Genomic DNA, 26,455 nt, shown 5'->3' with positions numbered 1-26,455 from the left:
TGAGGCTGGCCCAAGAAAAGTTACTGGGACACTGTCTCAGAAACAAAATACAAATGAAAGGACTACTAGTATGGTTCAAGAATTAGAGAATTTGGTTAGCATGCACAAAGCAGGAAGTTCAATCCCTGCTTCTGTTTAAAATAATAATAATAGTCAAACAAATAGCCAACTAAAATAATAATAATAGAGAGTCAAACAAATAGCCAACCCATCCCAACCAAGGGGTTCTTCGGATATTTCACAATGTATTTAACCTCGTGCACAAGAAGCAGTAGCAACTGCTCAGATGTCTGCCCATGCAGCAATTAAGGTAATCTAAGTTAGAAAGCAACCATTTGTGCATCACCTGCAGAAATTACTGATTGTGAAATTTTAACTACAGCCAAAACATGTAGATGAGATAAGAATGAAGAAAGCAAAGTGAACAGGTGAAAAAAAATCTCATCATGTTAAGGACTCTTCTTCCCATGGTCTTAATGAAAAGCTGCCCACAACATGAAGTCAGTGACTTTCTATCCTCATTTACAGTTTAATGTCTTTGGTGTCAAGCTAAATAACCATCAGAGATTCTCTAAATATTAAGTATATATGTGTATGTGTGTGTGTGTGTGTGTGTGTGTGTGGATAGACTAGCATTGCAGTGGAGACACACATGGCATTGTGAACTATAGCTTTTGTTTAGATGTTAAGACAAGCTAAGGTTTTAAATGAAGAGGATTACACAGGTATTTTGAAACAATAGCCCTTGGCCCAGAAACATTAATGAGAAGAATGGCACCAATCTGAAGTTGAGCAAATTTCTTTGTAGAGGTGTTTTTAATGTAACATTGCAGTAGTCGTTGTACAAGTTTGTGGTTGTGCAAGGTTATGGTTCTGGAGTAATCTTTTGGGGATGCTATCATATAATTATAATACACCACTTTTTTTTAAGACTGACATGAGTGACTCCATTTTCTTCTGCATTGACTAGAGGTGTCTCCCTGAAGTCTATGTGCAGCGTACACATAAAGCCATGAGACTTGGCCAGCCCCTCAGTAGATGAATGGATCAAGAAAATGTGGTATATATACACAATGGAATTCTATGCCTCCATCAGAAAGAATGACATTGTCCCATTTGTTAGGAAATGGAAAGACTTGGAAAAAATTATATTAAGTGAAGTAAGCCAAGCCCAAAGAAACATAGGTCCCATGGTTTCCCTTATTTGCAATATCTAGTATATGTATGAGTCAAGCAGAAAAGGTCAGATAAGGTGATGTTAGGAAAATGAACCCTAAGATATGTATTTAAATGTTTTTTTTCTTTCATGTATTTGTTTCTAACGCATTTATAAGATTATTTCTTTGTTACTTTGTATGTCCCTCCCCCACAGTATAATCCCTGCTTTCACTGTATTTGATGTCGGTATAATTTGTGGAGGGGAAGGGGATACAGGTGGACCCGTTGCAACAATGAGAAGTATAAGTTGTCATGCCAAAAATGAACTTTACAACTTTGGGGGGGGGGGGGAGGGTCGGATGGGGGAGGCTGGGAAGGGATGGGAAGGATAAACAAAGGAGGAGGCTACAATGCTTGATAAGAAATGTACTCATTATCTTGCCCATGTAATTGTAACCCCTCTGTACAGTATTTTCACAATAAAAAAATTTAAAAAAAAAGTTAGATCAAGTCCACCTAGTTGTGATCTACTGAGTCTCAGAAACAAAGCATTTCTCACACTTAATTGGAGAGTTACAGGAAATATACATTAGAGAAAATTAGAAGAATTCAGAATACAGCTCAGTCTATGAGTTGCTCATAAAAACTCAAAACAATTTAAGAAACTATGACTAGCTTGAAAATAATAAAAAATGTTAAAGTCTCTTTAAAACTAGAAAATATTAAAATAACCAGCAACGTTTCAAACAAATAAAGCATCAAAGGGTTTCTAAGGGTGTAGGCCCTTGTAAAGCATTTATTTAGCATGCACAGAGACTTGGGTTCTAGCCCCAACATCAAAAAAATAAAATAAAATGTGGGTGGGGTGCAAGTAAAATTCCTATAACTCTTCAACAGTTAATTTGGGTTTTTTTTGTAATTGTTTTCCTTCATTAGAGTTTTGGAAAGCTCTTACCCAATCCAGAGTTATTGAACATCTGTAGATGTTCAGAGTTCATTTCCTTTTCATGAGCCATCTTGAAGATATCACATTGAGTGATTATGGTTGTTTGCAAATAGCTTACAGAAAGACATCAGAACAAAGCAATGTGGCTTTGGAGAATAAGACTTCAAATAGTTATGGATAAAGATCTGATGAGAGCTTGTTACTTCCGTGACGTATAATTTAATAACAAAATCGTAACCAGTGACATTATACCAAGACATATCAGATTTCTAGAAACCCTATGCAATTTTTGCATATTACCTCAATAGGATAGCAATAAAGATATAATCAAAAAAATTGAAAAAATGCTCATTTAATAAATTTTCTGTGGTGGAACAAATAAAACAAATCTAATAGGTCTCTTTTGGACTTTCAGGAGCCCCAGAAATCCCAAAGTTCAAAAGGATTCAAAATTAGAATTTGATTGTGCAAAAAATCTGTCAAATACATCAAAAGATTTAAAATAATGACCAAATAGGATAACAAATCATTGTGAAATAAAACCAAAGGTTTTAAAGGCAAATTAGAAATGTCACTTTGTTGTAAAAATAATAGTTCTAATAAAAGATTAAAATTTTCTTAAATGAAGCTAAACAAAGAGATAAAAATCATTTGATGAAACAATTTTGTTTCTTATGCCAACCAGGACCACCCAAAAAAATTACAATTATTTTTTTCCAAAATGAGGAGAATCAACTTCATAGTGTGCACTTAATCACACATGAAGTTTCTCTTATAGGTTCTTCTATAGGATTCATTTTCTGCAAACCAGCCACAGCATTGCATAAACTCAGTCATTCGCTTATATATATATATATATATATATATATATATTTTTTTTTTTTTTTTTTTTTTTTTTTTGGGTCCAGGTCATGGGGCCTGAACTCTGGGCCTAGGCACTGTCCTTCAGCTCTTCAGCTCAAGGCTAGCGCTCTACCACTTGAGTCACAGCGCCACTTCCGGGTTTTTTCTTTTTGCTTATGTGGTGCTGAGGAATTGAACCCAGGGCCTCAGGCATGCAAGGCAAGCGCTCTACCACTGAGCCAACTTCCCAGCCCCGCTTATATATTTTTTCTTTGAAAAAAAAAAAAAACAGAAAGAGTGATACAGACAAGCCTAGTAATCCCTAGCACAGAACTGTTTAAAAATAATAATTTAAATGTAGTCAGAGGCCTTCGGGAAGTAAGATGTATGCAGTACTAATTAGCTGACATTCACCACTTGAACCAAGACTCATTTACAATATTCATACATCAAGTTATATTATAGTTTACTATGAACCAACAAACCTACAGCTCAAACTGAAAAATATGTAGGGAGACAGTTTTATACCAAATTTATCTTACTGAATGTCCCTTAAGTTTTCTTCTTGATGCTATTTTTTTCTGTACACTTTCCATAGGATCTTCTCATATGCATGAAGTCATACCAAGTGATATACGCAAAAGACCTGGAGACTATGGCCACTGAGCAAGAATTTGCTACAGTGATCATTATCATCACAGTCTTAACTTTTCTACTGTTTCTCAAATCTCTTCTGGCCTACATTGACCAACCTGGTTCCAGGGTTGCACCAATGTGCAGACAGGCTGGCCAGGCCAGTAAGACAAGTATAAAACCATTATAATCTTTACAGACATGGTTACCCAGACAGCTTCTTAAATCCCAGAGGTCATAGAAACCTGTATCTTCTACAGGAAAACAGAGCTTCAAAGCATCATTTCCATAGCTTCCCAAACCTAAAAATCACAAGCCCATGCTATATGACTATAGTTTCCTGCATTTTCATCTCATACCCATACCTATCCACTCCTAGATTTGCTGGATTTACAGATGTACCTTGGCTACTTAGGTTCCTTGCAGCAGAAAAGACCAGCATAAGAACTAGTTTAAATATTTTACAATTATGAAGACTCTAATGTGAGGAGTTTTGATTTTAAAATGATCCTGGATCATGAAAGCCATTGAAGCCAGTTTTAAAGCTGGAAACCTGGCTTTGGAGCTGCAACAATGAGGCATTAAAAATAAAAAGAATAGTGTAAAGAGAAAACAGAATGATAACACAATGTTATCATTGTTGGAAATGTGGTCCCCAAAAGGAAGGCATTTGAAGTACTGATTTCAAGGTCATTTGAAGTACTGATGCTCTCCTTTGAAGAGTAAATTCCTGACCCTATAATATTTCTAGCTTCCTGTCTTAACATATAATCTCTTGTGCACACATTCCTGTCATATTTTTTTCCATGAGCTTCTCACAGCATTGAGGAAAAGCCAAAATGATACTTGTGGACCTCCAGAACTACAACTAAATAAACCTTCTATTCTTTACCAATCACTGGTATTTTGTTAAAGCAGTTGAAGGTGTAATAATACACTGAGTTAAGTACAAAGAATTGAAAAAAATGACTGAAAGAATTACATGCAATATAAACAGTGATGAATTTTCTTGCATTTGCCTCATACTTCTTTTTTTCTTATTTTTTAAAGTAATTTCTCTCCTACTTGATAGTGCTAAATTTCAGAACACAATGAGAATATTTTAGAAAATGGAGAGAAACAAATAATAACAACTACATTTTGTACTCAATTATATTACCATCATTTATACTTTGGATCATCCTATGGGGGAAAAGCTTCAGCAAGGACCCTAGTATGATGAAAATACTTTTAGTAGCCTAACCAACTTGGGAAAAAAATTATGAGTGTTGAATCTCACATTTTTATCACAAACCCTCAAACATTTAGTAAGATTCATACATATGTGCTTACACATTTTATTTTATACATGTCATTAAACTGTTACCTTACAAAAACACATAAGGTATACAAAGCAGAAAAAATCTAAATGCTGAGGGTGTGGCTTAAGTAACAAAGCACTTGCCTACTAAGGGCAAAGCCCTAGGATAAATTGATAATACTATGAGAAACAAATAGATATAAAAATGCACATACACATGTATTTGCATGTGCACACACACACACACACACACATAGTATTTATTCCTGCAGAAGAACGTAGTAGTTCATCCCTAATAATCTCAACATTCAAAGGGCTGAATTCAAGGCCAGCTGGGATACAGAGAAAGTCTGAAGCCAGCCTGCGACATGAGTTAAGCCCCTCTCCTCTTCTCCACCTCGCTCTTTTTCTTTGTCACACATATGTATATTCATATGAATATATACATACATATTTATACATTAATATACTCATATTCACATAAAAGTTCTATTTTCTTTTAATTCAAAAGGTTTCCCTTTTCTCTCCAGATAAATTCTTGACCATAAAATTAGACTTTGCAAGTTTTTCTTGCAATCTATGAGAAAAGTTGGAAGAACCAGAGACATTGATCCTTCAAGTTTAACTTAGTATTTCAAAACCATTCAAGTTCAATCCAACATGTTTGAATGGCTAGGTGTATACTATATTTACAGTTACTTGTCTTCCTTTGTCTTAATAGCAATTAAGTAGAAGCAGTCAATTTGTTTTTATAGATGATAAACTGAACCCAAGTTTATTGAATAGAATGAGTCAAAAGATACATTTAACTTGGCATGTAGTCAATCGTAATTATTTGCTATTATCATTAAGTAAGCTTAACACAAGTCTAGTAGATTGTTTACTTATCTTTGTTGTTATTGTTGAGACAAGCCCTCACTTCGTAATCCATGCTGGCCTCAAATTTGTAATACTTCTGCCTCAGCATCTTGAGCTAGGATTATAGGTATACACCCCTATGTTGCCCATCTGTTCACTTATCATTTCAATTAGATTACAGACTTCTAAAAGAGAGATTGCATGTTATTCTATTATTTCTTCTCTTAATTGTAGTTGCACAGGCATTTAGGTAGCAAGGTGTATTTCTGCTTTGAAGCAGATTCCCTGAGCTTTCTTATTAGCTACCACTTCTGTACCTGGAGTGACAATCTCCACACAGGACAGTTACCCACGAAGTCAGCAAAAGAAGGAACGTGCTGACAAAGTTGAAATAAGATTTCAAGACCTGGATCGTGATCATACAAATGTTGATAATCACAGTAATCTTGTCTTCCCCCCAAGCTTTAATCTTTCTTACCTAACTCACACAAGTTGCTACCAGATTGTAACAACGATGGTTGAAGTAAGTAAAAGAAAGTGTAGAGGTGAAGTTGCCTTAGAAATGGGAGGCCTGCCCTGAGAGCACTTCCAGAAGAAAAAGAAAAAAAAAATCTCTATAAAACATTTTTATCGTGGGAGGATCTGAATGCTTCACAGATTAAAACAGTTACCTAGTTTCTGCCTAGACATGAATTTGGACAGGGAGGGAGGGAGGAAAGGGAAGGAGGCAAAGGAGGTAATAAGTATAATTTACCTTTAAGACTCTTTCCAATTCCTCCCTGACTCAAAATTAGAGGGGGGGGGGGTGCAGACCAAACATTCTGCCCCCCCTCCAGCTTCTCCACATCCAAAAAGAAAGAAAAAAAAGGAAAAGGAAAACAAACAAACAAGCAAAAGAGGGATAGGAGAAAGAAAAAGAAAGAAAGACAGAAAAAGAAATGCCTGACCTGACAGTCTAGTTCCTCCATTCCTAGGGTGACCCAATTCTGCATAGACAAAACCCAGGGGTGGACTGAACAGTGCTACTCTCGGGGTAAGACCCAGCACAGCACAGCCAGAGCAATGCATTTCCTCTTGCCCACCCCTACCTGGCCCCAAATCCTTTTGCAAACTCGGGGTGGGGGGTGGGGGGGGGGACTTTCAGGCCTCTGTCCTTGACCTAAGGAAAGCAGCCCATCTCCTCAGAGAGACGGGAGACTTGGATCAGGCCTCCCCCGAGCTGCGTTTCAAAGCCCGTGGGGGCAGTCTCTGCTTTGCTCTACTCTCTGGGACTGGGACACAGCCGGCTTTGAACAAGAACAGTAACTACACAGCCTCAGTTTGGACTTGGGCCCGGCCTCTGGCCAGTGGCACCGGCCACTTGGCCCTGGCAGCCGAGGCCTGGCCCCGGTTTCTAGGATGCCTGGGGTGCCCCACCGCCCACGAATCGCGCACACCTGTTAAAGTGTCTTTCCACGGCGCGGGCCGGGTGGGGGGGGGCACGGAGTGGGGACACACACCGGCGCGTCCCGAATGGGACTCGGGACGCGGGATACGGGGCGGGGCACGGGGGAGGACTGGAAGGCGGGAGAGGTCGGCGGGGCGGGAGAGGGGTGTGGGAAGGGCCGGGGCGGGGGCAGGGCTGTTCATGGCACGCCTTACGCCACCCCAAGCCTTCGGCAGAGGCGGCGGGGCTGAGCCGCGCAGGGGCTGGGGTTAGGACCGGCCTCGGCCTCGGCGCTCTCTGCCCGGGCGTCGCCTCACCTCGCCGGGCCGCGGCTCCAATAGGCCGCGCCGGGCGATCGCCGCACCTCGCTGGGGACCGGAGAGGAGGGCGCGGCGGGGCCCGCACACGGTGGGGTGGGGTGGGGGACTCTGCGAGTTAAGCCCCCCTTCCTCCCTCCCCAGACCATCAGCTCTCTCTGGGCGGGATCCCCAACCCAGACGGAGCTCCCTGCCCACCCTCGGGGGACCTGCCGGGGCCCGCAAGCCCGCGGCGCGGGGGCTCGGCCGCCCGGCGGTGGCGGTAGCGGTGGAGGCGGCGGCGCGAGCTCCGCTTCCCGGCTAGCCTCGGAGCCCATGGCGGGCAGCGACGCGGACGGAGCGGGGTCGGCTCGGGGACCCGGGGCGGCGCGGCGTCCGGGCCCCCCCGGCGGCGGGTCGGGCAGCCCGGCGGCGGCCGCCACCCGGTGCCCGGAGGAGCCGCTGTCCACCGCTGAAGCTCGGGGCGAGGGCACGGCGCTGCCCGCCTGGATGCGCCTCTACTTCTACGGGATGCACGGCGTCGCCCTGGACGTGCTGGTGTCCTGGGCGCGGGGCTTCGCGCGCAGCCCGGACCCGCGGATGCTCGGCTTCTCCTCGCCCTACCGCTGCCTGCTGCACTCGCTCACGCACCTGGCGCTCGAGCGGCTCTACCTGCAGCGGCCGCGCTGCCCCAGCGCCGGCGTCTTCGATTTCCTGCTCTTCCCCTCGGCCCACGTGGGGCTGCAGACCCTGGCGGGCCAGGCGCCGCTGCTGGGCCCGGGAGGCGGCGGGGAGCCGGGGCCGCTGGACCTGGCGCTGGCGCTGGCCCTGCACTACGCGCTGGCGCTCTACCACTGCCAAGTCTTCCTGAAGCGGTTCCTGCGCCTGCGATACCGGAGGCACCGGCGACCCCGGCCGCCGCCGCCCGGTGACAGCGGGAGACGACGCCCGCGGGGTCCCGGCGGCCCCGGGGGAGCCCCGGGCCAGGGCCTGCCCGACCTGCCGCGCTTCCTTTTCTTCGGGATGCATGGTTTCCTGGATGAGATCTTCTTCACTTTCTTCTTCAACGTGCTGGGCCCGGGGGGCAGGGTCACCACCAGCGGCCACACGTCGCTCTGGTCCTTCTTGATGTACGGCAGCTGCAGCTTCGTGGTGGAGAAGCTCTACTTCCACCTGCACTACCGCCGCGGGTGGGGCGCGTGGAGGCGGGTGCCCCTCTACGTGGTTGTCATCTACGTGTGGGAGCTGACCTGGGGGCTGGGGCTTCGCGCCTGGGGGGCTTGTTCCTGGGATTACTCGCACTATCCACTCAATTTCATGGGCCTCATCACCCTGATGTATTTACCCGGTTGGATCTTCCTTAGCCTGTACCAGGACCTCCTCTCCAACGTGCTGTGGCAGGTGCACTACGTTGCAGCTAAATGAGACCAAAGGGCGAGAAGGAAGGAGAGGAAAAGTCCACGGAATCGCAGGAGTGAAGATAGGCCACTTTCACACGTCGGACATGGAGTGCATGTCGTTTAAAATCTTTGCGTGTTTTTTTTTAATACACTTTGCTAAACACTTGTGATATGTTTCATTGACTTTTTCTTTTTCTTTTTCCTCTCCTGACTCTTTGGAGCCTGTAGGTAGAAAAAAAAAAGTACTTTGAAACAGTACTCGAACATAACTGAAGTATTTCATTCATCAGGAATTGTACAAGCTTTACAAGCTCTAACAGCAAAACCATTAGACCTTAACGTGGGAAAGCTGTAGCATCTATGATACTACAGGACATAAGTGGATGATAGCTAATTTTTATATAAGTTCTTTAATTAATTTTTATATAAGTTCTTCAAATCAGAGAGCAGTGTGTTTTTTTTTTTTACAAGATTCAGTGGCTTTTTTAACTTATGAGTTGCTTTCTTTTTAAATTAATTTCATTTTAATGCTTGGACACATTTACCACTTCTTATATTTATGGACTGTTCTTATTAAGGGCAGTTCGTAGCTCCTAAAGTGCCTCTGCCTAACACAGAAGTGAAAAAAAACTGGCAAATATGAAATAAATGAACAAAACCTCCTATGATTACACTGTTGAAAGAGATATCCTTTTTCAATACTCTACCAGGTGACACTGTGTAAAGCTAATTGACAACTGTTCCAGAAATGGTTGCTTTCCGATGTCAGCCTTAAACCCCAAGTGTGTTCCTGCAGATCAGATCCTGTGTTATCTATGGCTGTAAACTTTTGTTACTGTGCAATACCATAAAATGTTTACCCTAGATGTCCCAGGATCAAGCTAAGCTATACATCTTCAAAAGTGTTTTAATTCTAAGAACTTTCTCTACATGGAGCTTTGGACATAGGAAAAACAGTACCAGTAACTTGGAATGGAATGAAATGAACCTGGAGGCTCACTCCAATGAGGTGAATCCTAATTGTATACATCTTCAAGGGTGTTTTAATTCTAAGAACTCTCTCTACATGGAGCTTTGGACATAGGAAAAACAGTACCAGTAACTTGGAATGGAATGAAATGAACCTGGAGACTCACTCCAATTAGGTGAATCCTAATTGTTTTCTTCTGTGATTACAGATAGGTGTCTAAAGCATATTTATGCCTTGTTCTTTGAGGCCCAGAGTTTTAGGGTCATGATGTGATAATACATATTATAAATCAGTGAGAACTTTTTGGTGATTATTAATGTCTGGAAACTCCAAAGGTAAATGAGATAATGAAACTAACTTTTAATCATGTCTAATTAATAATGTACTTTGAGACTGTCTGCTGTTTTTATTATATTTAGAAAAGCAAGTAGGATTAGTATGGCTCAGGTTAAGATGGCTAATACCTTCTCAGCTTTCATTACAAAGAAAATTAGGAAAACTTTCCATGTGGATTAATTAGTGATTAGGTCTTTATTCAAACCATTTACTCCCTTTTGCTGTCAAATAAGATGTTTTTCTGTTTCCAAAAACTGTTTGCACCAGATGTCAGTGGCTTATACCTGTAATCCTAGTAACTAAGGAGGCTGAGATCTGAGGATTGAGGTTCAAAGCCAGCCCAGGCAAAAAAAGTCCCTGTGAGACTCTTATTTCCAATTAACCACTCAAAAAACAGAAGTGGTGCTGCGGCTCAAAGTGGTATAATGAGCAAGAAAGAGCTTAGGGACATTACACAGGCCCTGGGTTCAAGCCCCACAATTGACAAAAACAAACAAAAATCTATTTGCTATAGAAATAAAAGAAATAGCCGGGCGCCAGTGGCTCACTCCTGTAATCCTAGCTACTCAGGAGGCTGAGATCTGAGGATCGTGGTTCAAAACCAGCCTGGCTCAAAGTCCGTGAAACTCTTATCTCCAATAAACCACCAGAAGACCAGAAGTGGTGCTGTAGCTCAAGCTTCACCTTGAGCTGAAGAGCTGAGGGATAGTGCTCAGGCCCAGAGTTCAAACCCCACAACTGACAAAAAAAAAAAAAGAAATAAAAGGAATATGTACTTAGATTTATTTGAATCCTACATTGTTCTCTGAATGTTGTCTTATTTGAAGCCACTTAATGACGTTGTGAGGTAACTTATACATAATGGTACATTATAACCCCTATTTGAAATGGATCATGTCAAACTGGTTATTTTAGCCAATGCACACTTTGAGTGGAAAGGTAAAAGTAAGACAAATGCTTGCTGAGACTCTCACTTAAGAAAAGTTCTTTATGCTTCACCAGATCCCAGATTTATGTGAAACTTATTAAATATGCAGGTTTGAACTCTTACCTTCCACATCCTGTTCATAGTCAGAGAAACTACCTTGACCAGCATTCTCAGGGCCAGAAGTCTATCAAGAAGTAACAAAGCATGCCATTTTGTTTTTACTGTTAGTCCATTTAAAGGCAAGGTCAACGTTTTCCTTCATTCAGCTCAATCACTATATCCGGGCATTTCTCCTGATTTAGCAGGTACCACTCTGAACTGTCCAGCCACATGCTGGTGTCTCATGTCTATAACTACTAAGGATGCTGAGATCTGATGATCAAGAGTCAAACACAGCCAGAGACAAACCAAGAGACTCTTATCTCCAATTAACCAGCTAAAAGCTGGAGGTGAAGGTATGGTTCAAGTGGTAGAGCATTAGCCATGAGGATAAAAACCAAGCCAGAGTAAGAGACTGAGTTGAAGCCCGTATCAGCATCTCTCTCTCTCTCTCTCTCTCTCTCTCTCTCTCTCTCTCTCTCTCTCTCTCTCTCAAATTTTAACATTCTTATTTACATGAGATTATATTTACATGAAAGCTGTCATTTTAGTAATTGACTGGACTCTGAGAGGCACTGGTTATAAGGGCTCCCTTAATCTTCCCCTGAAATATCAATCCATCATCTCTAAAACAAAATCTCATTAACAGTCCCAGATCAGTTCTGCAAAGAGCCAGTTAGGAGTGCAGGAAACTGCATACAAAGTCAGCACTTTGCTTCAGAGAGTCTCATTTTATGTTTATTGGATCTCTTACTGGTGAAATTTCAGGTACTGAGCTGATATTGATAGTTAATGTTTAAGTAGCACAATCTTTTCTGAAGTGTACATGTACATGCATATGTGTGTGTATATATATGTGTGTGTATATATTCACATACACCATAAATGAATATTTGACACATACGTATATGTATATTTGTGTATGTGTACATTCACATAAATTTCTAACACTCCTTTTTACAGATGAAGACTACAAAACCAAAGTCTAAACCAGTTACATAACTGCTCAAGTCATACAACACTTAGATTTGATTCCAAGTAGGCTGGACTCTGGGGTCTGACCTTAATGCATCGTCATTTCTCAGTCCCCAGCCACATGCTGTCGGGTCTTCTGCAGCTTTCACCTCACAACTTGTATTGCAATTCCTATTCATCATTGAGGGTGCAAAGGTAGCTGTGTAAAAGTGAGAAGGTATTAGCAAATGACAGTCCAATGTAAAAATATAAGAAAAACTCACTAAAATGTAAAATACCTCTTATCAAAAGCTATGAAAATGGCATATAGTTACTGCTATGTATTAAATACAACATACAAAATGACTGTAATCTTAAGAGCTAAACAAAGAAAAATTAAGAGTTAATTTATTTTTACAAAGACTTTTATTCTGTATTCTACTAGAGTCTAAAATGGTCTTAATGGGGAAAAAATAACAAGTGTATGTTTTCTGTTTGTGTTTAAATATACAGTGCTGAAATTTCTTATTAGAAATGTGTTAAGAAATATAACCTTTTTAAGCATTTCATGTTAACAATGAAAACAGAAGCTTCTTTGTCATACAAAGACCCGAATAAGGTTGTTTCAATATTTAAAAAATTTCTGTGACTCAGTGTAGTACTTTGATTATTTTATTACAAACATCTGGTATTTCATGCTTTGGTCCAGCAAGACACACAGCTTAGAAAACGATGACCTGTCTTTTTGTTTTTAAAGAAACATCTTCAATTGGATAATTCTACCTTCTGGGAAGAAAAAAAAATAGAACCTAAGGAATTCCTGTTTTGATTAGTCTTCATCAGAGTGATAAACCTGGTTCTGTTTAAGGATAGAAGAGAAGAATTTTGGTAGACTGCTTTGTCTTCTACTTCAAAATTAATTTTTAAAAATCAATATTTCTGTAAGGAAGGTATCCACATGACCCAGGGTCATAAGCAAGTTATTATATTAAAATATCTGAAAATATTTTTTTAAAAATACATTTTCCTCATATTACAAGTCATTAAAGTCTTCTTTTCAATTAATTTTGAATATATGGTGCTTACTGGAGCTAAGTCCTTTACAGATAGAAATAATAAAAAAAAAAAACACTTGTGCCTTTACCTCTTTTCATGAAACACATATGTTAGTTTATGCTAAAGTGAAAGATGGCAGTAATAGTTGGTTCTGTTAGTTTGCCAGTTCCCCCTATTTCTTTTCGGCTGGGTACAAGAGGAAGGAACAAAAATAGTGATTCTTTGTGTGGACTTCTATTCACTAGACTTGGCCTTGTTCTAATTTTAACATCAAGGCAGCAAGCCATTATCCAGGCAATTGCTTCCAGTCACTAGCAGACCAAATTTAAATTAACCTGTGAGAAAACTGTTCCTCTTAATATAAAAAAAAAAAAAACGTAAATGTGGGGATTTTTCCTTAATGTTAAAATTATCTTTGCAGAAGTTGTCAGGCAGAACAAGTGGGGTGTGGAAAAGATTGTGCCTGGCATGTAGAGAAAAGTTTAATTTCTAATTGTCTTATATATTTGAATGAAAAATAACATGGACCAAATTTCCTACTTAGAAAAAAGATCTATCTAATCTACCATCTATCAACTCTCTATCTATCTATCTTGCTACCTAGCTAGCTATCTCTATCCATCTGCTTATCATGCATGATTAAGGAGATTTAAGGGTTGAAAGAAGCTGTGACGATTTTCTACCCAAAGCAAGAATTTACATTTTTACAAGATTTCTCAACTCAGATTAGACCAATCATTCAAGTATTCAAGACACTGTAAATGTATGTGTTTCCGTTGCATTGATAAATCCCACTCTATCAGTGAAGGAGTTAATAAGTGCCATTCAAACCGGTTTCTTAGCGGTAGGAATATGTCCCTCAAGCATTCATGTGCTGTGAGCTTGTCTCCAGTTTGGCAGTGACGAGGCAGTGGAGCCTTCAGGCTGAGAAGGTCCAGTAGAGAACGCTTAGGTAATGAGGCAGTTGGGAAGTATGAACACTGATCTCGTTGAGTGAGTTAGTTCTTTGTAAGAGCAGGTTATCATAAGTGAGGCTGCCCCATGCACTTAGCCATTTCCCTTTCCATTTTTCCGCCAGCTGGTCACGTAGGCACAGTGTCTTCAGAAGTCAAACAGATGAAGGTACCTGATTTTCAACTTTTCAGCCTTCCATACTGTGTCTTACATAAATCCCTTTATGTAGTCTGTAACATTAATATATTCTGTTATAGCTTCATACTGACATCGCCCTACAGCCTCATCAGCAAGTCAAGCAGAGTTGCTACTTCTTACTAAGTCCAATCAGCAAAATGTCAGCAATATAATGCATCTACTGGAAAGAAAAAGAAAATGATCAAGATCCCTATTAACTAAATTATGACATAGAGCTGGAGAGTTAATATACACCTAATATAGGACAGTGAAGGCACACTAGTGACTTTTTTAGCTGAAAAAAAAAGACTACTTCTGATGAGTCTTATGAGTAAGTACGGAGGAAAAGCACTTGCCTGCTACAAATAATTGCACACCTGGCACCAGGGGATGTCCTAATTAAGTTAAAACAGTTGTATGACAGTTATAATTGGAGTTGTCTTTGACTAAACTTCCTATAATTCCAGTGTCGTTCTCTAAGGTCCATCTGTCCTTTGCATAAGCCAGACAGGAGAATTGCATTGTTGAATTGGGTGCATTGATGCATCTTTCCAGTCTCGATCATGTCACCAGTCCTGAAATCCCTCCAAGGATATAGTATTGCTTTGGATGCATTGTTTTCCTAGGTAAAAAGCAGTTTTCATGACTGTCCTTTTGTCTCCCACCCCCCCCAAAAAAACAGCTTTCACTGTATAGGTCATAGTTCCAGTGTCAGTATCCTGTTGCCCTCTAAAGAAGAAGCTACAGTTTATGGTAAGCGAGAATAATTGCACATTTTTTAAAACTGGAAAAATGACCACAAAATGGGTTCAGGGATTTACTGAACTCACTATGAGATGGAGCTGGGCTAAATTTCCACTGATGATCTGATCTCCTTAGGTTTCCAATTCAGTTAGAAAGGACACTATGACATTTTCAGTCTCCTGCATCCAAATGACAAATAATGAAGACTCTGAGCCTTCAAAAACTCCCCAAAGTAAGTGAAAAGAGAAAGCCTAAAATGGATACAGAATAAATAAATAATAATAAATAAATAAATAGGATAAACACCACTGACAACACAAGGACTTGAGTACCTTGGGGCTGATGTAACAAGTTACTTCTCATAGTCTGGAAACTGGGGATTCCAGCATGTGCCCATAGATTTAGGGGCTGAGGAGGAATGGTTTTATGGTTTAAGGTGGCATCTCTCACTGTTCCCACAAGTGGTAACAGGGACAAACAATCAACCTCAGGCTTTTTCTATAAGGGGACTAATCCAATCTACAAGGACCATTTCTTCAAGATCTATCACTGCCCAAAGTTTCCCACCTCTAAAAAATCATCACCTTGTGGTTGAAAATGAAGTTTGGAGGACACAAAGGACAGAGCATATATAGTTTATGTTTAGCATAATCAAATTCCAATTAAAATCAGAATCGATAATCATTGTATTTTAAGATATGCAGGGAACTGAAATATAAATAGGAATGGTGGGGTTCGTTTTGTCATCATTTCAAAGTACCTGAGACAACCTAATGAGAGGAAAAACTTGTCTGGTTTCAACGTTTCAATGGTTTCCATCCATGACTGATTTACCCCATGGCTATGGGCCTGTGGCAGAATGTCATGGTCTTAGAGGTCTGTGGCAAAGAAGGTTCCATTCCTAATGGAAGCCAGGAATGTTCAGAGAAGAGTGGAGAGGGAAGGGAAAGGGGGAGTGGGAAAGAGGGGAGGATAGAATAAAGGAAGGATGAGATGGCTGGAGGTGGAGGAAGAGAAGGACAGGAAGGAGAGGAGGGAAATAGTAGGAGGAAGAAGAGGACAGGAGGAAAGGGAGATAAAAGGGAAAAGGGAGGAGGAGAGGCTGGGAAAGGGAGAGGAAGAGGGAAGGAAGGTCTGAGCAGAAGATACACCTTTCAAACAAAGCATTCTTTCCTATGACCTATTTCCTCTAATGAGCCCCACCTTCTACTAGTCCATTCAACTATGAATTTATCAATAGGATACCCAAAATCCTATGCACCGAGAAGCTCCTAATAGATTGAAGCTCTTAAGGCCATAGTATATGAGAAGATTATTTTTTCTTTTTTGGTCAGTTGTGAGGCTTGAACTTGTGGCCTAGGTACTGTTGCTGAGCTCCTTTTGCTCAAGGCTAGCGTTCTGCCATTTAGAGGCGCGGTGCCACTTCCTGTTTTCTGGTGATTAATTAGAGATATTAGTCTCATGGGGACTTTCCTGCTTGGACTGGCTTTGAACTCTGATCCTCAGATCTCAGCCTCCTAAGTAGCTAGGTTACAAGGTGTGAGCCACCAGCCCCTGGCAAACTGAAATATTTGAGGAAGTAGCCTGAAAGCCTGGCAAACAGTGTCGTAAGTGTCATAAATGGCTTTACTCTGAGGTGGAGGAAACATGCAAACTAGCCTGTCGCTGAAGATGGGTGTGGAGTCAAGGAAGAATTATTTCAGTCCAAATTGGGAGCATTGTACAGATACTCGTTCTGATGGGAAAATATGAAGATACAAAAGACAAAGAGAATATAGTGTCTTGGTAACATATGATGAGGAAACATTGATAATAACTAACTTTATTAACTCACTATTTGTCTTCTAAGAATTCCAGGTACACATTCACTTAATTCTCAGAGCACCCTGATAAATAGACCCTTTTGTCTCTATTTTCATTTGCTATAACTGGGAGTAACTTTTCCCAAAGTCACAATGATAGGCTCAGCATCTGTACTCAGTCTCATCACAAACTGCATTCTCTAAATATTTACATTACTATGTGGAAGGAAAAATGAAAAGCCCAAGGATATAGGGTAGAGAGAAGAAAAATCCTGGGGTTGACTTGGCTCTGAATTCACATGCTGTCACTCATGTATTCCAGTAAGGAGACCAGTAGCAGTATCTGAAGTGAGATCTACTTAAAGACACTTCAATCCCTACCTATGAACTTTTTTTTAATTGAATACCTACTATGTAACAAGCAGTGGCACTATTGTCACATTCAAAAACTAGTGAGCCTGACATACATCCCATCCTTAGTACTCCGTTTTCTGGTATTAATCATCTCCCACTGTGTTAACTAAATAGCACAGAGTTGCCAAAGGTCAGCTTCTCACTGAGTTCCCCCACAGTGGGAAGAGATTGAGCTCACTCAAATCTCCTCTTACAAGGACACCAATCCTACCTTATCAGATGCCTGCCCTGATAACCTCATTTAACCTCCACTATTTAGTCTTTCTTTATCTCCGTATTTATCTCCACATTCGGTCATAGAGCTTTAACCTATGAATTCAGAGTTCAGATTTAGTACCTGCTATACAACAGTCACTCACCTTTAATAAAATAAAAAACCCTGAAGTGTAACATTATTATTCCTGGTGATGATTATGTGGATGGGCAGGGGGGTGGATAAGAAATCTATTTCTTCTTCTTCTTCTTCTTCTTCTTTCTTCTTCTTCTTCTTCTTCTTCTTCTTCTTCTTCTTCTTCTTCTTCTTCTTCTTCTTCTTCTTCTTCTTCTTCTTCTTCTTCTTCTTCTTCTTCTTCTTCTTCTTCTTCTTCTTCTTCTTCTTCTTCTTCTTCTTCTTCTTCTTCTTCTTCTTCTTCTTCTTCTTCTTCTTCTCCTTCTTCTCCTTCTCCTTCCTCTTCCTCTTCTTCCTCTTCCTCTTCTCCTCCTCCTCCTCCTCCTCCTCCTCCTCCTCCTCCTCCTCCTCCTCTTCCTCCTCCTCCTCCTCCTTCTCTTCCTCCTCCTCCTCCTCCTTCTCTTCCTCCTCCTCCTCCTCCTTCCTTAATAGCTGAAATCCTTGAAACTTCATTCTCACACAGGTCCTAAGGGATGGTAATGATTACATTTCAGCATTCTTTCTAGAAAACATTATCTGTCCTTTGCAAAGTTCAGGGCTATGTCATTAGGCAAGGAGAAGGGTATCCAAAAAAAGAAAGAGAGCACATCCTTTTAGTTCTACCCTTCTAGCATTACATAACCCAATTGTCATTGGTTTGGGGTTTTTATCATTATTATTCTCTCTAGGGAAGAGCTCTATTTTGTCTGTGCCTAATTTTAAACTTTCCTAAAATTTGCACACAAATTTCTGAAAAGTCAATTTTTCCCCTATTTATGTGCCTGCTTTGTACTCAGCAAATTAACTCCTGGAACCATGTGATCGGGGCACTCTGTCTCCAGGACTGTCTGAGAGCCGAGAGAGAGGCCTCAGAGTACAGCAAAAGTCAAAGCTAATTTGCTTAATTTCATGGGATACATTTTGAGATGAGGGTTTTAAATATTTCATTAGTGGTATTTAAGGATGAAAACTCCAGACTATTGAATGATGAAGCTCTTGTTCAAGTCTGGTCTTTCTCCTTCCATTCATCAACACCTACACTGATCATTTCTGGAAACCACCCACAGATATACCCAGAAGTTTGGTTTACCAATTTTCTAGGCATCTGTCAATCCCTTCAAGTTGACAACAAGAATTAGCTATCTCAGTATGAAATTTATCAGAGATTTTATTAATTAATACTCACTTTGCACTGTCAACTTAATGGAGTATTCAGTGTTTCCTACACTTTGTGTGTACAGAGCAGATTTCTTGCATCTTTTTTTTTTCATTTTGTTCTGTGTTTTGGCTTCTCCCCCAGTATACTTGCAGAAATATCACCATAAAGATCTCAGCTAACATTCAGCTTATCTCATAACTCACTCTCCTCTTCTCCCCCATGGCAACTGAAACAAAAGCATCTTTTTGCCCAAAATATAAGCTTGTTTAAAAAAATACCAAAATTCAGCGATAAAATATAAACTTTGCCTCTCAAGGATCTTATACATAGTCAAAAAGGCAAAGGAAGGAACATACAGAGAAAGTAAAAGATTGGGAAAGAAGCCATCACATGCTTAAAAAGAAAGAATCTTTTGCTATATCCAGTACATTTCCAGACCTACTTTTCAAATAACTTCATTTAACTTTTTTTGCTTTGGTAATTACATTGACTTCCAAAGTTTTCTTTCATATACTAACATCCCTTGTTGATTAAGTAATGCCAGGAGCATGACTTTGGTTTGCTTTTTGTTTTGTTTTGTTTTGTTTTTTGTCCGTCATGTGGCTTGAACTCTGGGCCTGGGTGCTGTCCCTCAACTCTTCAACTCAAGGTGAGGACTCTACCATTTGAGCTACAGCACCACTTCTGAATGGAATCTAGTATGACAAAGTGGTTCATGGAAAATAGATCATACCAATGGCTTTCTCTAATTGGATTACAAAACCTTAATAGTAAATAAATTCAGTCGCACACTCAAGCTCCCGCTAGGCTTTTCCCACTCATATCGGACATGCTACCATTTGAGCCACACCTCTAGTTCCAGCATTTTGTGGGTAATTGCAAATAAGAGCTTCACACATATTTCTGATTTCAAACAAATATTCAGATCTCAGCTTCCTTCCTGAGTAACTGGATTATTGGCATAAGCCATTGGTGCCCAGCTTTACAGGAAAAAATTATGTCACTGGTCAACAAGAAAAGAATGCAAAATTATCTGAGTGCTTCTTAGAGGAGGAACCCAAAGGTGTACCTGTTCTGAATATCATAAATATAATTTATTAAAATGCATTCTTTTTGTTGTGTTGTTTATATTATTGGTGGTGGTGTTTGTTTTTGTTTTGCTTTTTCTTTGTTTTCCTTTTTTGTCTTTGGTATCTGCGAAAGGGGGCCAGAAATGGAGGAAGATGACGTGAGCCAATGCAGTTATGGCATTTAATGTACACTATGTAAAATAGGAGCAGTGCAACTTGCTGACAGGGACAAGAGGGAGAAATTGGGGGACAGCAAAGGAAGGAACATTGTCCAAAAAGAATTGTACTCAAAGAATTGTACTTAAAGAATTGTAATCACAGCCGGGCGCTGGTGGCTCTCGCCTGTAATCCTAGCTACTCAGAAGGCTGAGATCTGAGGCTCATTGTTCAAAGCCAGCCCAGGCAGAAAAGTCTGTGAAACTCTTATCTCCAATTAACCACCAGAAAACCAGAAGTGGTGCTGTAGCTCAAGTGGTAGAGCGCTAGCCTTGAGCTGAAAAGCTTAGGGACAGTGCTCAGGCCCAGAGTTCAGCCCCACGACTGACAAAAAAAAAAAAAAAAAGGAATTGTAACCACTCTGTACCATACCTTAATACTAACAAAATTATACTTAAACAATATCAGAGTATAAAAAGACAAACTTAAGTGTGAGCTGTTCTATATAGTCAGATGGCTCAATATTGTGAGATAAAGTCTTTAATCAAATGATAACTGGAAGACTAACTGGTTGGGACTATATCCATGTGAGTGAATTACACATAGAAGATAAAAAGAATATAAGGAGTTACAAGAACTCCTAGTAGGAAAAAAGACGAAAAGGATCATGGAACACTGATAGAGGAAGATATATCTTATTGTTTCTAAAGAATAGTTGACTTGGGCCAGGAATGTGTCTTAGTAGTAGAGTGCTTGACTAGCATACATGAAGCCCTGGGTTTGATTCCTCAGTTCCACATAAACAGAAAAAGCTGGAAGTGGTGGTGTGGCTTAAGTGGTAGAGGGCTAGCCTTGAGCAAAAGAAGCTCAGGGACAGTGCTCAATGGGTTCAGTCTCCAGGACTGGCAATAAAATAAAATAAAATAAAACTAAAAGCAAAACATAACAGTAGACTTCTTTACAAAGCCCTTTAACTCCTAGTTTACACATTAATTGACATGCAAAATCTGAACTTTTCCTTCCCTTTCTTTCCCTTGTCTCCCTTCCCTCCTCCCTCCTTTCCTCCCTTTCCATTTCCTCCCTCCCTCTCCCTCTCCCTCTTCTTCTTCTATTCCCTCCCCCTCTCCTTCTCCCTCTCCCTCTTCTTCTTCCCTTCACTGAGTTACACACCACACTACAACATCTTTTTTCTTTTAAGCTCATTTTTGGTCTTTAAACAGAGTAGCATTAAGATTGAGAGAGCTGGGTAGGTAAACACTTTTCATGAAATGTGTGTGTGTTTCCATAATTTATTTTCTTATATTTTATTTTAATAAATATTTGCATTGTCATATGTTTGTTTGCCTCCTGTCTTTTAGTACTTTGAATATGTAATATTTAAAGATCAAAAGGTCATAACCTGGTAAGGAGTGGTTCGGAGTTGGTGAAGCATCTCAAGGAGCTGATCCGTGGAAACTGACTGGCCTGTGAGCCGCTGGAGGTACAACCCTGCTTCCTACAGGGGCTCTGGAGCTGCCCCAAGGGCTTTCCTTACTCTTGGGGAAGCGCAGCTGTGTGAGGATATTTTAATTAGTACTGAGATCCAAATGTCTTCACACCAATTTAGAGACTAATGGAGAGGCACAAAGCAACTAACAGCAATTGCAAATTAAATGACTTCAGAAATAATCGAAACCAAAAGCAGATCTAGGCAAGTTTAATCTGCTCTCAGGAGGAAATAACTGAATATAAGGATCCTCCCTGGCAAGTTCCAGGACCTGGGGTCAGAAAGTAAGCACAAGAAACACTCCTGACAAAAGTATACAGATTGTTCTCTACCTTCCACCATCCTCCTTTAGGGTGCTCAGGGTTAGCATTGAAGGATGTATTTAGTAAAAGAGGTAAGACATCATTCCTGATTGCGGCTGGCAGAGAAGTGCTATGATCACGGCTAGGTTCAGGACACTTCCACAAGTGTACAGATGTGCTGGGTACAGACAAGCCCAGGGGCTAGCAGTCCTCTAGTGAATTCTTACTTTCCACCCTAGAGAGCCTGCGTGTACTCTGCCTGGAGCTAAAGGCTTTTCCTGTGCTGCCATTCACCCACCTGTGTGGGGAATTCTAATGAGGGCTGGTCCAGGCACTTGACCTATTTCTATATGGTTCAAACAAAAAGTAAAAAAAAAATCCATTCATACCATGAAAATGTGAGTAAGATGAAGAGGGGAGTATTGTTAGGAAAATGGAAAAAAAAAATAGACCGAACTTGATCCTCAACAGGCTAGGACTGTTCATTGCCAGTGAGGGGCACAGACAGACCTTCCCACAGGTATGGAGGTTGTTGGAGGAGGTGGGTTTGGGGTGGGGCTTATATGGAGTCTGAGCAAGGAGGCAGAGGTTAATGAAAAAGCCATTAGGTCTAGGGAGGTAGGGGATTTTCTGCTGGGCCCACAATGGAATATTTACAGCCAGGCTTAGGTGGATTGCTCTGCCGGTGTCAAGCAGTCTGAGCATATACAGTGGCTTGCCCGATTCTGTAGGCACCTGGGTGGGGTTAATCCTTCAAGTGTCTCCTGCTGAATCAATGTACTACTATTGCATATAAATGCTCATTGTTCTACTTGAATTTTTTATCTCCCATTTCAAAATTAAAAGTATATCTTTATTTAAACAAAAATATCACCACATAATAATAATAATAATGTCATACTACCTAAAAATGATGAACAGATATATGTGTAGAAGAATAGCTTTCCTTTAGAACTCTGAAGTTCATTGGATTACTTTAATGCTACATTAAGTGATTTTATTCAGTTGAACTCTTCACAGTTTCTAACAGACAAACATATCTTAAAGTAATTTGCTTAAAATTTTCAAATAGGCAAGTTTTCACCTTTTAAAATGCCCTTGCTTTCTTCTTAAGTGTATTTATTATTCAGTGACCTCTAAGGAACAGTTACCTAGCATGTTTTAGTAGTGTATTTTAGAAATATGCCTTGTTATAAATTTAAGAAGTCTGAATTTGGTTGAAACCATAGGAATATTAACAAAGAATAGATTGATCTGTGTGTTTTAACCATTAAAACACAAATACTGCACCAGAGCAACACATTTCAGTGCTCTGTTTTAAGAGTCAAGTAAAATAGGTTAAAATTCTATTTCTCAAATAGGTATGATATGTATATATATATATATATATATATATATATATATGATCAAATGCAAAAACTGTAAGCATATGGAAAATAAAGCAAAAAATAGTACCAAATCTACTGGGTGTATTTTGGAGTATTCATTGTTATATTGAAATATTATCTTAAGGGTTCCAACTGTTCTGTAAGAATTTGTGGTTAAAACTAAGGATATTGCCTACACTTTTGCAAAAAACAACTAATGGAGAAATATCAAGATTAGTTACTCTCTTACAAATTAGATATTTTGGACCAGACACAGTGGCTCGGGTCTGTAGTCCCAACTACTTGAGAGGCAGACAGGAGGCTTGTTTTGAGGCAAGACCACTCTGACTGAACAAGTCAGAGCGAACATGATGATCCCTGCCTGTATAATCTTAGCTATGTGGGAGCCAGAGGTAGGAAGATTGTGGTCTTAGGTCAGCCCCAGGTAAATATGCAAGACCCTATCTAAAAATTAATGGAAGCAGAAAGGACTGAGGGCAGAGCACAAGAAGTGGAAAGCTTTCCTTACAAGCTGAGGGCTTGAATTCAAACCCCAGTATCTGAACTGCTAATGCTAGTAACAATATTATTCACTCAGTAACAAGTCGAGCTGTGTGAGTTTTTAGATTCAAGGTGCTCTTTGTGCTCCAGGCTTTCTTTTGCACATCGAGGGGCTGATTGGCACAGCCCATGAACTATAGTGAGGAAAAACCGCATGTGGGAACAGGAATCCTTTCCCCCACCCTCTCCATTTCTAGTACTAGCCTAAATTACTGTCTCTTCTTCAGAGACTGAACAATGAGAATATCCACACCTTTTGAGTGACACTTCATCCATGAAGTATAAGGAAGTAGTTCACATCATGTCTTTGTAGGAAGCGAGGTTTTTACATGGTGCAACCCACAAGATGATTCTGCTGGGCCTGCAAACTAGCCAAAAGCCCTAAGCAAGAGACCCATCCTCCACTTTATATCTGTGCCCTTTGCACTAAACTGTTCTCTGCTACAGTCACTTTACAACCAGCTGGGGCAGAAGAACCAGATCAACTGGTTGGTATCTTGTGACAAAAGAGAAAGTATCCCTCAAATTACCAAGGCCTTCTTCTTCTTCATCATCATCTTCTCCTCCTCCTCCTTCCTCTTCTTCTTCCTCATCTTCTAAAATATTTTTTATTGTAATTACAGAGGGGTTATAGTTACATAAGTCAGGAAATGAGTACTTTTCTTTTTGAACCATGTCATCCCTTCCCTCGCTCTCTCCATTTTTCCCTTCCATCCCCATCCACAGTGGTATAGTTCTTACCATATTGAAGAAAATAGTTGAACAGATCACATGCCCTCTGCCCTCAGACCTCCAGAGTCAAACATGGTTGACCATGTCCTATTTTCAACTTAAGACTAACTATGCACTCCTTGTCCTCAATCCTCCCTATTTAAACTAAGAACAATTCATAGATCCAGGAAGACAGCTGAAGATGGTAAAGATGTACTGAAATCATATCTTACCATTGTTACCATGTAAGAAACTTTTCTCTGTTCTTACCACATGTCTATATCTGGTATATGGAGCAAGTGTCTATACCTAATATGGGACTCATGGACTTTGAGCCTGGCATCTAAAAACCCATTTTTCCCTTCACCAGAATGTCCAGATCTGGAAAAAAAAAAAAAACAACTCTCCTGTAGTAATTAAAATGAGAAACCCTTGGTTCAAATCTCCACCCTGCCAAATACCATCTCTGTGATTGTTGGGAAGTTACAAAATCTCTTTATGCCTCAGTATCCTCTTTTGTAGAATAGAAATAGTAATAGATTCCATCTCTTGGAACCATTGTAGGATGTCATAAAGTAATCGATGTCAAACACTTGGAAACAATGGTTGGATACAGCAAGGATTGATAATAGCATTTTAGTTGATGCAGAGATAGACCCACCATCCATTCAAAGGATGCATGAAAGTAAGTATAAGCTCTGTTCTTGTGTTAAAACACTGGGTATGGAGGATGTAGCCAGAATCTATTTGATAAACTCAATAGAAAAATTCAGTAGGTCATGTAGAACCTTGAAAGAAAAAATGAAGCCATCTCTCATGGCACTGCAAACATTGGTTTAGGAGTAGAGGCTCAGAGAGTCCCTTGTCTCATCCTCATTTAGAATGCAAAGGAATGGACTTTTCCTTCTTCACCAAGGTCCTTTGAAGTATACATTTGACTCTAATCTTTAGTAGAGCTTCAGGGCCTTTGTAATTCATCTGCCCCTTTTATTATGCCACAGTGTTTGTGATCAAACAGACTTTGAGAAGACAGAATCTATCCTGTCAAACCGTAAACAAAGCAACTCTTATAATAGCCCAGTGTTCTCACAGGGTTTCAGGCCTTCTGTGTCCTGAAATGCTCCCAATCTGTAGAAAGGAACTCAACTGTCCTGAATATAAAACAGGGACAATACAGAACATATTTGGTGCTAAAGGTATTTGTACCTTTGAGAGTTGTGATTATGTTACTAAAACATAAGTTGTTGGTCATATTGACATCTTAGTAGTGTAGCCCAGTAGAGAGGTCAGCAAACTATTTCTGGAAAAAGTCAGATAATAAGTATTTTAGGCTATTGGACCATTCTTTTTCTGTCCCAATTGTTTAGTTATTCCATTATCGGGAAAACTCGGCATGGACAATCTCAGTGAATGGGTGTGACCATATTCCTCTGACAAGTTATTTAGAAAGCAGAAGTTCAACAGGACAAGGACTAATTTGTGGAACACTGGCCTACCATCATGCTTCTCAGACTTTTATCATGTCCTTACCCCTTCATGGTTTCTACAAAATCTATGCACATATACAATGATATTTTAATGAAATTATTAAAGTTCATCTTTAAACAAATGGATTCAACTTAAAATTAATTATAAATGGAATATTAATTTTAGGAAAAAAAGAAACAAAAGTTAGCCTTAAAAGTTTCACTTAATGCTGGGCACCAATGGTTTACACTTGTAATCCTAGCTACTCAGGCAGCTGTGATCTGAGGATCAGGGTTCAAAGCCAGCCCTGGCAGAAAACTCTGTGAGACTCTTATCTCCAACAATCTACTCAATAGAGCCTGAAGTTGTGCTGTGGCTCAACTGTAGAACGCTAGCCTTGAACACAGAGAGGCTCAGGGACAGAGACCAGGCCCTGAGTTCAAGTCCCAGGACTGCCCCCTAACCCCCCCCCCCCCCCCCATCACATACGTGTCATTTGAGCCCAAGAGTTTGAA

At 40.3% G+C, this 26,455-nt stretch overlaps 1 protein-coding gene and 1 long non-coding RNA gene across 2 annotated transcripts; one reads left to right on the top strand and one right to left on the bottom strand.

The window, feature by feature from the left end:
* The first annotated feature begins 7,381 nt into the window (after positions 1–7,381).
* On the top strand, positions 7,382–9,481 carry Tmem229a (transmembrane protein 229A). Its single transcript, XM_042696087.1, has one exon. The coding sequence runs from the start codon at positions 7,797–7,799 to the stop codon at positions 8,883–8,885; it is 1,089 nt and encodes a 362-aa protein (XP_042552021.1). The 5' UTR covers positions 7,382–7,796; the 3' UTR covers positions 8,886–9,481.
* A 92-nt stretch (positions 9,482–9,573) lies between these two features.
* Positions 9,574–10,497, bottom strand: LOC122121877. Its single transcript, XR_006150043.1, has 2 exons — positions 9,985–10,497; positions 9,574–9,848 (listed from the first exon to the last, which is right to left on the bottom strand). It is a non-coding gene; the product is annotated as an uncharacterized LOC122121877 (long non-coding RNA).
* Positions 10,498–26,455: the final 15,958 nt, after the last annotated feature.

This window comes from Dipodomys spectabilis, unplaced genomic scaffold (assembly GCF_019054845.1).
Source record: "Dipodomys spectabilis isolate Male_0828 unplaced genomic scaffold, ASM1905484v1 ptg000197l, whole genome shotgun sequence".
Classification (NCBI taxonomy): Eukaryota; Metazoa; Chordata; class Mammalia; order Rodentia; family Heteromyidae; genus Dipodomys; species Dipodomys spectabilis.
Note: the sequence above shows the minus strand (reverse complement) of the source record. Positions and strands in the feature narration are given on the sequence as shown.

What these genes read in the sequence shown, in the direction of transcription:
- Tmem229a (XM_042696087.1), top strand. Translation starts at nt 7,797, where the DNA reads ATGGCGGGCAGCGACGCGGACGGAGCGGGGTCGGCTCGGGGACCCGGG.